This window comes from Bos grunniens, chromosome 12 (assembly GCF_055505025.1).
Source record: "Bos grunniens cultivar Pamir isolate PY7600 chromosome 12, Bosgru_T2T1.0, whole genome shotgun sequence".
In the NCBI taxonomy this organism is placed as follows: Eukaryota; Metazoa; Chordata; class Mammalia; order Artiodactyla; family Bovidae; genus Bos; species Bos grunniens.
The window spans coordinates 75,940,001-75,954,176 of record NC_141176.1 but is presented as its reverse complement, the minus strand read 5'-3'; the positions used below and the strand labels follow the sequence as shown (position 1 = coordinate 75,954,176).

The window sequence follows — 14,176 nt, the reverse complement described above, 5'->3', positions numbered from 1 at the left end:
ATATGTGTGTGGTTTAGACCCTTCTGGCTTAGCCAGTGGATGTGACAGCCTTAAACTGACAACTGATGTCAAAGCAGAAAAGGTGATGGCATTTGCTCTTTCCTCACAGCTAACTTCTAAGGTGCTATACCTGGATATGTAGAGTGTCCTTAAGCAGAATTTACCTATGTCCATGTTTTTTAAACACTATTCAGTAGTAGTAATTTTATAGGCCTTTTTCTAGCTACATATATTTTTGTTATGCTTGTGTTACAGCATTTTTAAAAATGTGTGTTATTGTCTTGTTTTTAATTTAGTGTTTCCATTAAGTTATAAGCACCCCAAGGGCAAGGCTGATATTAATTAAATATTATCTTTATAAAGCCCCACAGTCCCAGCAGCATATGTGATAGAAAAATGACTAGTGATGAAGGGCTTAATGGTGATGAGTTAGACTTGAAGCTGGTCCCAGAGGGTTGGAAGTGGGTTATTGTCCAGGTTGTCAGATAATGTTGATGAGGGAGATGATGTGCTGTATGAAGCTAGTTGAGTTATTTTATATAAATGTTTGCATGTGCCTTTATGTGTGATATTTTTCTCTATTAGGAATTTCCTTTCCTCTCTTTGTTATGGAGTGATGTTCCTTATCCTTTGGGGCCCTGTTCCAGTGCTATGAGGTCTCTGAAGCTTTACTTGCTCTCTTTTCCCAGTGAATTTAATAGCCCCATCTTATCTGCTCCCCAGCACTTTACTCCTTTTTTATTACAGCCCAGACACTATCTTCCTGGTAGATTCCTTTTTGCCTTCCCTGCCCAACCATGAGGACGCCCTTGGGCAGAGGGTTTGTATCTGACTCATTTCAGGTCTTCTTATCAGATGCTGCAAGTTCTCCAAGTTACTCCCTGAATTAGGCTGAAAGGTTGACTTCCTAGTTTCTTTGTCTCCATTTGCACTTTGAGTAGGACCTGCCTGTGTTGTTATCACAAAAGAGCTGTAGGGAATCATTGATCCCTGGTCCTTCCTTGTGCCCCCTGCTGCTGCTATGGGATGTTGGGTTGTGATCACTAAATTTCATCTCTCACGTCTGTCCCCTCAGGAGTAAGACCACAGCTCTCACAGACAACAGGATCCAGACCATAAGTGAAATTATAACTGGCATCAGAACAATAAAAATGTATGCTTGGGAAAAGTCATTTATAGATCTTATTACGCGTTTGAGAAGGTAAGTTTTTGTATATATCTCACCATATTTTTGTTTATTTCCTGTTTTTACAGAATGAATTTAGAAATCTTACCAAGTTTTATATGAAAGGGAACTTAAATACTACCCACCCCTTGCATATGGCAAGAGGGTTAAGTGGAATAGTGGAGACAACCATTTAATCTGCTCTTCTTTTTTTCTTTTTAATTTAAATTTAATTGAATATATATATATATATATATATATATATATATATGCTTTATACCACAAATTCCAAATAAGCAATGACTGTATGATGTTAGTATCCGAGAAGGTGATATTTAAACTTAAACTAGAATTTTTGTTGATGGAGCACAAATGGGGAGATTGTAAAGACTGGATATACATGTATCTGGCCAAACTTTAAGGATCAGTATTCTTCATTCCAAATGAAGCCATAAAAATACTATTTTGGCAGTGGCGGGGAGGCTTTGCTTTGTGTTTGTAGATGTTTTCCCCATCTTTCATTTAACTGTCTGCTGCTGCTGCTGCTGCTAAGTCGCTTCAGTCATGTCCGACTCTGTGCAACCCCATAGACGGCAGCCCACTAGGCTCCTCTGTCCCTGGGATTCTCCAGGCAAGAACACTGGAGTGGGTTGCCATTTCCTTCTCCAATGCATGAAAGTGAAAAGTGAAAGTGAAGTCGCTCAGTCGTGTCCGACTCTTAGCGACCCCATGGTCTGTCTGAGGAGTGTTTATATCCCAGCACAGGGTGCTGGGAATTCTCTGGCAGCTCCCTGTCACCTCTCACTTTGCACCATTGTTGGGGCCCCTCTGTCTGCTGGGGATACACTCTCATCTTCTTTTCTTTGGCCTCCGCCAGCTCTGACTGACTCCAGCTAATTTTCTCAGGGTAGATCCACGTCCATGTGACTTGCCCTGACTCCTCTGCTCTGGGTTACATGCCTTTATTCTGTACCTCGTGGGGGCTGTGCTGATTTCCTCTGTCTAATGTCTTGGTGTCTTACAATTTTGGGGTGTCTTTTTCTCTTCCCCCAATAGTTCGTAAGCTCCTGGAGGGGGCAGGCTATGTCTTCCTGTCATCAGTGAGGAGCCTGGCACAGGATTGTAGTTATGAACGCTTGTTGAATGAATGTTCAAACTCGGTCTGCTTGACACAATGTCTAAAAGAGTGACACTAAGCCTCTTTTTAGGTGAGAGAGTGAAGTGGTGATGAAGTGTGTGGTCCTTGGATCAGGGCAGACCCCTGGGTAGGCACTGTGTAGTGTTTCCATGATATGAGGGATAGTTTATCTTAATCTGTGTCCACTCACACAGGGCACTTGAATCCATGTCTTTGATGTTGATGCTTGTTTTAAATACTATGTCCTACTTTGTTTTCCAGGAAGGAAATTTTCAAGATTCTGAGAAGTTCCTTCTTTAGGGGCATGCATTTGGCATTATTTTTCGTTGTAAGCAAAATCATGAGTTTTGTCACCTTCATGGTCAATGATATCCTTGACAACCTGATCACAGCCAGCCAAGTATTTGTGGTGGTGATGCTGTTCGAGGCTCTGCGGTTTACGAGCATCCTCTGCTTCCCCATGGCCATTGAGAAGGTTTCAGAGGCCGTTGTCAGCATCCGAAGAATCAAGGTTTGGTGACAAATAACTTTCTTTAGTTGTAGGTGAATTTTTGTAAATTGCTTCCTTTTATGTGTTGTCACTGTGTTTTGGTTTGATGTGATTTAACTCTCTCAGTGCCAAAGCTGGCAGTCATTCCAAAATATCGTATGTACTCCCCTCTCTTCTTAGGTAGAGTCTGTTGGAAAAATTATAATCCCACTGCTCATTTAGGGGTGTAAATAGCAGTGATACAGGGCTGATGATGTACCAGTGATGTCTGCAGTAGGATTAAAATGCCTAATAACAAGAGAAGCAAACAAAGTGCATCTTCTGTGCTATCTGAAATGACTAGGCAGTGACTGTGCTCAGTCCTGGGGTGACTAGATTCCTCTCGGGGCCAGGAGGGGAGGAACTTGCTGAAACCTCCCTGCTCCTTGGTCAGGAGAATAGCCTCAGCTTCACTTAGTTTTCTATGTTTAAAAATGGGTTCTTTCCTCCACAGATGCTTTCTTGTTGTTTTCTGATATCTGCCTTTTTGTCCCTGTCCTCTTTTTTACCTACTGTCTAAGCCTTTCTCTACTCCCCTCTTCCTCTCAAACTTGTGATTTCCACCATACCCACGGTATCCTTTTTTTTAACTAACTGTCCCTAAATAGTCAGGGACAAATAATTTACATCACCAAGACAGGGCCTGGCACACAATAGGCACTGAAGTGTTTCTGTCTAAAATGAAGATAAATTGGTTCTGTGAGGCAGCCTGGGCACAAGCTTGAGTTGTCTGGACTTTATTTACCTACTTTTCCACAATGATGGATGGGAGAGTAATATATCTCTAATAAAGTTAGATATCTCTGGGTGTGATTGTATTTTATTTTGGAGTCTTACCATAAAAGCTGAATTTTTTAATGATGCATTTTTATACTATTTGAATCAGTTCTAATGAGGTGGATGAAACTGGAGCCTATTATACAGAGTGAAGTAAGCCAGAAAGAAAAACACCAATCAGATCAGATCAGATCAGTCACTCAGTCGTGTCCGACTCTTTGTGACCCCATGAATCACAGCACGCCAGGCCTCCCTGTCCATCACCAGCTCCCAGAATTCACCCAGCCTCACATCCATTGAGTCAGTGATGCCATCCAGCCATCTCATCCTCTGTCATCCCCTTCTCCTCTTGCCCCCAATCCCTCCCAGCATCAGAGTCTTTTCCAATGAGTCAACTCTTCACATGAGGTGGCCAAAGTACTGGACTTTCAGCTTTAGCATCATTCCTTCCAAAGAAATCCCAGGGCTGATCTCCTTCAGAATGGACTGGTTGTATCTTCTTGCAGTCCAAGGGACTCTCAAGAGTCTTCTCCAACACCACAGTTCAAAAGCATCAATTCTTCGGCGCTCAGCCTTTTTCACAGTCCAACTCTCACATCCATACATGACCACTGGAAAAATCATAGCCTTGACCAGATGAACCTTTGTTGGCAAAGTAATGTCTCTGCTTTTGAATGTGCTATCTAGGTTGGTCATAACTTTCCTTCCAAGGAGTAAGCGTCTTTTAATTTCATGGCTGCAGTCACCATCTGCAGTGATTTTGGAGCCCAAAAAACTAAAGTCTGACACTGTTTCCACTGTTTCCCCATGGATTTCCCATGAAGTGATGGGACTGGATGCCATGATCTTCGTTTTCTGAATGTTGAGCTTTACGCCAACTTTTTTACTCTCCACTTTCACTTTCATCAAGAGGCTTTTTAGTTCCTCTTCACTTTCTGCCATAAAGGTGGTGTCCTCTGCATGTCTGAGGTTATTGATATTTCTCCTGGCAATATTGATTCCAGCTTGTGTTTCTTCCAGTCCAGCATTTCTCATGATGTACTCTGCATATAAGTTAAATAAACAGGGTGACAATATACAGCCTTGATGTACTCCTTTTCCTATTTGGAACCAGTCTGTTGTTCCATGTCCAGTTCTAACTGTTGCTTCCTGACCTGATACAAATTTCTCAAGAGGCAGATCAGGTGGTCTGGTATTCCCATCTCTTTCAGACTTTTCCACAGTTTATTGTGATCCACACAGTCAAAGGCTTTGGCATAGTCAATAAAGCAGAAATAGATATTTTTCTGGAACTCTCTTGCTTTTTCCATGATCCAGCGGATGTTGGCAATTTGATCTCTGGTTCCTCTGCCTTTTCTAAAACCAGCTTGAACATCAGGAAGTTCACGGTTCACATATTGCTGAAGCCTGACTTGAAGAATTCTGAGCATTACTTTACTAGCATGTGAGATGAGTGCAATTGTGAGGTAGTTTACAGTATACTAATGCATATATATAGAATTTAGAAAGATGTTAATGATAACCCTGTATGTGAGATAGCAAAAGAGACACAGATGTAGAGAACAGTCTTTTGGACTCTGTGGGAGAGGGCGAGGGTGGGATGATTTGGGAGAATGGCATTGAAACATGTATAATATCATATATTAAACAAATTGTCAGCCTAGGTTTGATGCAGGATACAGGATGCTTGGGGCTGGTGCACTGGGATGACCCAGAGGGATGGTACGGGGAGGGAGGTGGGAGTGGGGTTCAGGATGGGGAACACCTGTGGCGGATTCATGTTGATGTATGGCAAAACCAATACAATATTGTAAAGTAATTAGCCTCCAATTAAAATAAATTTATATATATATAAAAAACTATTACCCATAAAATAGATCAGTCATACAGGGTCAGTTCTTGTTCCCTGAGTGTGTCATTCTTTCTGATGGGAGCTTCTAGCAATACTAGTAAGAGGTGGTCAATGTATTCAATAGAATTTCTTTTATGAAGATTTCACATCTTGAAATAAGATACTTAGGAATATCCTTGGACCACAGTGATGTCCTCAGTGACACGGTAGCCTGTTCAGATGGAAGCTTCACACATGTGCTGTTCTGCTATGGTTTTGTTAATGCTGCTGACACAGCCTCTATCTTCAATTGCTGCTGCCAGGGCTCACTGTGTGGTCTGAGATCTCCTGAAGCCTTTACACATCGTCTCATTTCATCCTTGGGTTCCCTGGTGGCTCAGACTGTAAAGAATCTGCCTACAAAGCAGGAGACCCAGATTCGATCCATGGGTCGGGAAGATCCCCTGGAGAAGGGAATGGCAACCCACTCCAGTATTCTTGCCTGGAAAATCCCATGGACAGAGAAGCCTGGTGGGCTACAGCTCATGGGGTTGCAAAGAGTCAGACACGACTGAATGACTTTCAATAACTCACTCATTTCATCCTGACCACAATTGAATGGGATAAGCTTCAGTGTCCCGACTTTACAGATAAGGAAACAGGTTCCTGTATCAGGTGAAATAGCTCACCTATCCTCATACAGTTTGTGTTAATATTATCAAATGACAGAACTAGAATTCTGTCCAAAGTTTCTTTGTTACATTATTACATTATTGTCTTCTTAGTACTTTCAGGTATGTGGAATTTCTCCTTAAGTTTTAATTCCCTGTTTCTTGCAGAATCAAAATTTTAAGCTTGTGTTTCCCAGCATACGACCCTTGCTCTGGTTGGGTTGGGGGAGAGGTTGTCTCTGAATGAGACAGGTCACATGTGACATGTCATGTTCACCCCCACTTTGGGATCTTGGCTCACTCTGTTGAGCCCCTCTGTGTGGCCTTCTCTTCTGTCCTTGATTTAACCAAATGCTGCTGAGCCTGCAGCAGCCCCATGACCCTCTCCCAGCACTTCTGTTCACTCTGATTTAGGGCTTCCATATATGTGCATGGCCAGTCTCACACCTCCCAGCATCCTGTCAGGTGGGGTGATGTTGACTCCCTGGGAGTGTTCTGAGCTCTGTGACAGCAGACTGTGTCTGGTAGTGCCTGTCCATGCTGGACACATCACGGGCATCAAATAAATACTGGACTGACTGAGACAACAGTTACAGGAAATGGCTGGGACCTCACGAAGCCCAGGGTAGCCCATCCTGCACTAGAATCTTTAGAAATGCAGAGGAGGGAGCAGACTGGGGTTAGGCATTCCTGCAACATTGGGTTTTGGTGTGTGTTTGGGCTGTCTCAACTCAGGGAAGTCTTCTCCTTGTTATGTCTGTCCATCTGTCTATCTCAAACCAGCCTGATTGGACTTGGTGGACCTGATGTCTAAAGAGACGAACTGTGTACCCTGTACAGCCTGGTGTTCATGAGACTCTGCTGGTCTGGATCCTGGGCTGGGCTCCTGGGGCTTATAGATAATTAGAAACAGCCTGTATTACTTGGTTAACAAAGTTATTTTGACTGTCTTGCTGACCATCATGAAATGAAAGAGATCAATATCATGAATCTTTATGCTAAAGTGCATCTATAGACTGAAGAAGATCTTGAGATAGAGTTCCCTCCTTTTTGGTGCTGGTCAGTCTTTTTTCTCTGAAGGGCATTGACTAATTGGATGAGACTCACCCACATTGTGGAGGATAATCTGCTTTACTCAGAGTCTACTGATTTAAATGTTGATCTCATTAAAAACCCTTTCACTGTAATAACTAGATGAGTGTAAGCAAGTGTCTGAAAACTGTAGTTTAGCCAGGTTGACATAAAGTCAACCATCACACCCATCATAACCATTAAGCATGATTTTAGTGGGAAAAACACTAACTCTGATTCCTTAATGGATTATGTGATGCACCAAAGAGTGTAACATGAAAAAGGCCCTGCAAAAAGTTTCCAGGGAATTTTGCTTAAATTTTCAGGTAGGGTTTTTTATTTCTTTTACCCCAAACTGCTACTGAATTGTGTCTGAGGCTTAAAATTCCTTTCTTTGTAGATGTGTACAGCAATACAATGAACTGCCAAGAACTTTGAATTTTCTAGGGTTGACTTTGTCAGGCTGCTTTGTGTCATGATGAAGGAAGCATCTTTGATTTGGGCAACAAACCTAAGTTTTTCCTTAAATACACAGAATGTCTTGTAGGAAGTTCATCTGGAAATTTAGAGATTTGTCAGCGGTAATTATTTTCAGTAAAGGAGGGACTAATGGCTGAGAATAAGAATGGTGAGAAGGATTGGTGTTAGTGTGGCAGATGGCTTCCTGGTAGGTTGAAGTAACTGGTGATTTTTTTTTTTTTTTCTTTTTGATCACTATATAGTTTCTATATGGTTTCCACTCTCTATATGGTTTCTATAATCCTTTAAAAATCTAGTTTTCTAGTTCATCAGAATCACCTGGAGTGCTTTTTAAACCTATATGGTCACACCTTGGAGATTCCGATTCACTAGGCCTTAGCTGCTGCCCAGGGTATCTATATCTTTAGTAAAGATACCTTTAGTAAAGGTACACTCTTGTGTACCTGAAAATAAGCACCATTTTGGAAACATTGCCCAGGTTGCAGAAAAAAGCACATAAAGCCAAAATGTGCTTCAGCAAGTATAAAGGATGTCAGGATCATATGTAAACTAAAATTAGTTGAGAGGAAAACCTGTCTTGGTTTATGCTAGACTTTTTGGGGGTGCAAATATGGAATTTATTCATTCATTCAATCACTTATTCCACAAAATACCTAAGTACCTACCTGAAGCCTGGTGCAGACTAAAGGCAGGCTAGATGCAGAAAGGCTCTTCCTGTTTGGAATTTATGTTCATCAAGTAGGGGTGGTTTAATAAAGAATCAAATAGTGAAACTCACTGTGGACATATTTGTGTGTCATTAGTCCTTGGAAGGATAACTCCAAGGTGCCAGGGGGTGCTTTGGCAGAGTTATTGGTGTAGTCTTAGAGCTCGTGCTTCCCAGGAAGGCTGAGGAAGTTACCTGGAGAATTCCGTGTGTGGGGGTGAGGGAGATGGGACACTGATGCTTTGTGGTTTCCTGGGGATGATGATGTGACACAGACTTTTAGTGCACAAGAGAGGGATCCATACTTTTGGGAAATCAAAAATGTCTGAGGCTGCAGAGTAGAAAGTGCTGAAGACCTGAGAAGGAGACTGTATAAGACCCTATAGGAAACATGAAGGTTTTTATCATTTCAGAGCTCAGCCTGGCTGCAACCTGGGGAATGTGGCAGTGTGGTAAGGTGGAGATCCAGAGCAGAGGCAGGGGAGATGCATCAGGAGCCTAATGCAATATATGGTCCAGGGACAGGAAGATGTGGTTTGATTTAGGGTGAAATAGAGACTTGGTCAGATTTGAGAGCTACTCAAGGCAAGTCTGGAGAAGGCAATGGCAACCCACTCTAGTACTCTTGCCTGGCAAATCCCATGGATGGAGGAGCCTGGTAGGCTGCAGTCCATGGGGTCGCTAGGAGTCAGACACAACTGAGCGACTTCACTTTCAGTTTTCACTTTAATGCATTGGAGAAGGAAATGGCAACCCACTCCAGTGTTCTTGCCTGGAGAATCCCAGGGATGGGGGAGCCTGGTGGGCTTCCATCTATGGGGTCGCACAGAGTCGGACACGACTGAGCCGCTTAGCAGCAGCAGCAGCAAGGCAAGTCTTTAGTTCGGTATGGAAGTGGAAGGGGAGAAGTAGATCTCAGGCTGCTTTGGGTTTTGGGGGCTGCAAAATCTCTGGATTCATTGAAATATAGAATGATAAAAGAAGACTAGATTTTGGGAGGAGAAGAGTCTGAACTTGATTTTGAATTCTGAGAGGCTTTTCAAATACTTGGTATTTGTTATAAGACCCACCTCACTGACCACCCATTGGCCTGATTAAGTCTCCTTTCTTACTAAAACTGGTAGTAGATATTGAATATAATCAACAGATTGGATGTTCACTTTTTTCCTCAACTTTGTGTCTCACTTAGATGTGTTCATGCCCAGTTAGAAGGTGAAAAGGGCAACACGAGTAGAAGAAAAAGTCAGCTGAGTTTACTGACCATGTCGTCAGAACTGGACAAGGTTTAACCATAGGTAGTTTGGAGGTGTGGTGGGCACGTAGAGTTTAGAACACCGTGTAGTGTTGAGCCCTGCTGCCCTACTGCCTCCTGCAGCCTGGAACTCAGTAGACTTGTGTTTCTGTCACGATGGTCATCTCCGAGGATGATCATCTCCCAGGATTTTCACTCAGATCATGTCTGGGATCCCTTGGAAGAAAACTTTCCACCTCTGCCTACCTTGGAGGGATGATTGTTTATACCCTCAGGGCAGATCTACATGTGGCTTCATAGTGTTGTGTCTTGTTGTTAACCCATGCTTTTCTTTTTTTTTTTTTTTATGGTTTTTCTTTTTTTTTAAAATTTTATTTTATTTTTAAACTTTATAATATTGTATTAGTTTTGCCAAACATCAAAATGAATCTGCCACAGGTATACCCATGCTCCCCACCCTGAACCCTCCTCCCTCCTCCCTCCCCATACTCTCCCTCTGGGTCGTCCCAGTGTACCAGCTCCAAGCAATTTCCTTTCTTCCCTGTACAGAAAATAAGGATTTATTACGATCTTATATGCCTAAGAATTCCCTTTATTTTTCTCTTAGCAAGGAAAGAGAACAATGATCTTGGAATTGAACAACTAACAGAATTAGAAAAGATCTTATGTTAACTTCAAAGCACTAGAAGTTTTCAGTGACTTTTGCATCCAGTAAAATGTTTCTCTGAGGTTATATTGTTCACAAAGCTACTTAGGTTTCCATTACCAGCCACTCAGATGTCAATCTTTTTGACTGCTGTTCTGATGTTGATACCTTCCTGTGTGACTTGTTCTGGGTCTGCACTTCATGGCTCTAAGGGCCATTTAATTTCAGCTTTTTCATCAGCCTGACTCTTGGAGAAAAATGCAGTCAGCACTTCTGGTACCATTACAAGCTGATCATGTGTTGAGTGGAGTCTCATTTAACCCCTGGAAGACTGTGATGTCTTCCCCCTCAGACCTGTGATTTGTGGACAAATGCTCGATGAATTTACTTCCTCACTTAGGGCATGATTTTTCTTTTCTTTCTTTTTTTTTTTTGAAAGTGGGAATTTCTATTCTAACATGCACAAACTGAATATTGAATTTGTTATGTCTTGGTAGTACATTTAATTGGAATTTAAAATTGGAATTTGATTCTGTCTAGACAAGATTTATAACATATATGCATAACTGTACATTTAACATACATATATAATATACATTACTGACTGGGGACCCTGAACTTTTTAATCAATATAAATTGATAAGGGGCCAGAAGAGAAATTCAAGCAAGGCTTTACTGAAGCTCATGCTGCAGCACAAGGGAGTGAAAAACAAGTAACAGGTGCCTTTGTTCACTCTGAGAACAGTAGACTGATTCCTTGAAAGGAGTGAGAGTGGGGGTGGATCACAGAGGTGGCTTAGATGGTCTGCCCACCTCCTAGTAGGCACTGTGTGTAAAGATCATATGCAGTGCCCTGCCTTTCCTCTCAGCATCTCAGAAATGGCAGTTGGCTTATGCATCTGTGCAGTTAGTTTTAGTCCCTTAGAGTTCCTTTGTATTCTGTTGCTGGAGGAGACGTTTGTGCAGGTGCAAGTGTTCCACTAAAGGATCCCAGGTCCCAGCCTGTCTCACAATGTTGTTCCAGCTGTATTAGCTCAGACTATGTAAGGTTGTAGCCTTGTCATCAATTAGTTCAGTTCAGTCGTGTCCGACTCTTTGCGACCCCATGGACTGCAGCACACCAGGCCTCCCTGTCCATCACCAACTCCCAGGTTACTCAAACTCATGTCCATTGAGTTGGTGATGCCATCCAACCATGTCATCTTCTGTTATCCCCTTCTCTTCCTGCCTTCAATCTTTCCCAGAATCAGGGTCTTTTCAAATGAGTCAGTTCTTCGCATCAGGTAGTCAAAGTATTAGAGTTTCAGCTTCAACATCAGTCTTTCCAGTGAATATTCAGGACTGATTTCTTTTAGGATGGACTGGTTGGATCTCCTTGCAGTCCAAGGGTCTCTCAAGAGTCTTCTCCAACACCACAGTTCAAAAGCATCAAATCTTAGGTGCTCAGCTTTCTTTATAGTTCAACTCTCATATCCATACATAACTACTGGAAAAACCATAACTTTGACTAGATGGACCTTTGTTGGCAAAGTAATGTCTCTGCTTTTGAATATGCTGTCTAGGTTGGTCATAGCTTTTCTTCAAAGGAACAAGTGTCTTTTAATTTCATGGCTGCAGTCACCATCTGCAGTGATTTTGGAGCCCCCAAAAATAAGGTCTGTCACTGTTTCCACTGTTTTCCCATCTATTTTCCATGAAGTGATGGGACCAGATGCCATGTTCTTAGTTTTCTGAATGTTGTTTAAAGCAAACTTTTCACTCTTCTCTTTCACTTTCATCAAGAGGCTCTTTCGTTTTTCGCTTTCTGCCATAAGTGTGGTGTCATTGGCATATCTGAGATTAAAGGTTGGACTGATTTGAACTAGCCCTACAATCTGTTCCTTTTCTTACCTCATACCCACAATGGGCAGACTCTGTACAAGTCTTAGTTGGAGTTGTAATATGAAAGTGCTTGAATGATGGAGTGTCTCCTCTCTTTGTGGCATACTATTTCTCTGGGGATTCAAAGGTAGGGAAGGTGGTGCCGATCTGGAATGTCCTGACCTGGTTCCCTGGAGGATTAGCATTTGAGATGGCCTGGAAGGGTGAGTGGGATTAGTACTCTGGGTGTCCAGGCAGAGACCACTTAGAGAGTGTGCACTTAGGTGCTGATGGCTCCTAGAGGCTGTTTAGTGTGGTGGACACTCTCAGAGGTGCTGTAAAGAGGTCAGGAGGGAGTGCTTCTGGAGTTGGTTTGGTGATATTGGGGAAGGCTGATGAAGGAACCATTCAAAAACAAAAAGATGTATCAGTATTTGCAACAACTAATAGCAAGTGATATTCTGAAATTGTGTTGTTTCAAGAGAAAAAGAGAATTGGCAGAGAGATAAGCTGTGTCAGAACAGGCGAGAGCTGGTACCTGAATGACAATGGAAGAGGTGGTGTGGGGAGAAAACTCAGGCTGTGGTGGTTGGGAGTCTGAAGAGGAGTCCTCAGACCGCTGTCCATTCATCCTGCCTCCTGCTGGACACGGGTTCAGAGTCGATAGGAGTTGCTGTACCTGGTGTTAGGTTTTCAGTGAACTTGGATGAGAGGAGGACAGAACGAATGAATCACGTCTCCCACAAGCTGGTCTTAAAGAGAAATGCAAGGATCCTGTTTTTTTGTTTTTTTGTTTTTTTCCCTGCACAACTGTTTTCCTTTTCAGTTTTTACCAGTTCTTCTTTTGAAGTAGAAGTTTGCAATCACATTTATGACTTTGGGGCATGATAGAGGGGTGTGTCAAGGACTTGAATGGTGTTTACCATGTTTAGCATGGAAGATTATTATTTGTGTGTTGTTTTCTTTCTCTAACATCTTCACATGCTTGTTTCAGTTGCCCCATGTTGGTTAGGATTTGGTTTGCCTGTGGGTCCTAGAGCTACCCATGTTATAGATTCTTACACAGGTCATTTGTTTTTTTCTCATGCAAGAATCCTTGTAAGGCTCTGTATGAGTTTCCTGGGGCTGCGGTTCAAAAGTACCACAAACCAGGTGGCTTAAAACCACAGGAATGTATTTTTTCACAGTCCTGGAGGCTAGAAGTCTGAAATCAAGGTGTTAGCAGGGTCAGGATCCCTCTGAATCTGATAAGGGAGCATCCTTTCTTGCTTCTGTTAGCTTTTGATGGTTACAGGCAAACCTTGCTGTTCCTTGGTTTGTAACTGCATCACCCCAGCCTCTGTCTCCCTCATCAGGTAACTGTTTTTTGGGTGTATATCTGTCTCTGCATCTCTCACAAGGGCAGCAGTCATATTGGATTCAGGGCCCATCCTACTCCACTCTAGTCTCACCTTAATTGATTACATCCACAGCAACCCTATTTCCAAATAATGTCATGTTTAGAGGTAACAGGGGTTAGGGCTTCAGTATATAAGTCCCATGGCTAATGTGAACCTTTGTGGTGTTGGGACCCAGACTCTACCTCTCTTATTATGTTACTCCAACTGGATGTGACTTTGACCCTGCTGGCAGCCTCCAAGACCCAGACTGTGGGGTGGAGGAAGGTCCTGGTTGCTGTCACTCTCCACTGACCTGGATTTAGTCACGTGGCTGCTCCTATCTGCTCAGGAGTCTAGAAACAGAGGACCTCCTTCCAGGCTGCCACGTGTTGGCTAAAATCTGGGGTTTGTTACCTCAGAAGAAAGAGAGCAGATTTTGAGGACAGCCAGCAGTCTCTCTTAAGTCTCTCCCCTTACAGTTTTTGGGGACCTTGGGGAGTGGGAGTGGTCTAAGTTGTTTGTTCAATTTCTCTACCACTCTAGTTTTTCTCACTGAATTATGTCTAACATTTGCAAAGCAAGAAGGACTTTTCTTTTATGTGTCTGTCAGCTTTGTAGTGGTTCATTGGGCTTTGTTTTATTCAGCTAAATTTCATCAACTAGCTGCTAAG

At 42.5% G+C, this 14,176-nt stretch overlaps 1 protein-coding gene across 4 annotated transcripts in view; it reads left to right on the top strand.

The window, feature by feature from the left end:
- The window catches only part of LOC147361925 (ATP-binding cassette sub-family C member 4-like), a 169,780-nt gene that overhangs the window by 33,842 nt on the left and 121,762 nt on the right, over window positions 1-14,176 (top strand). For all 4 annotated transcript variants that reach the window (XM_086330248.1, XM_086330245.1, XM_086330246.1 and 1 more), the window contains exons 7-8: window positions 1,076-1,201; window positions 2,565-2,814. In XM_086330248.1, the coding sequence (XP_086186374.1) occupies window positions 1,076-1,201; window positions 2,565-2,814 (376 nt within the window). The remainder of the gene's footprint in view (window positions 1-1,075; window positions 1,202-2,564; window positions 2,815-14,176) is intronic.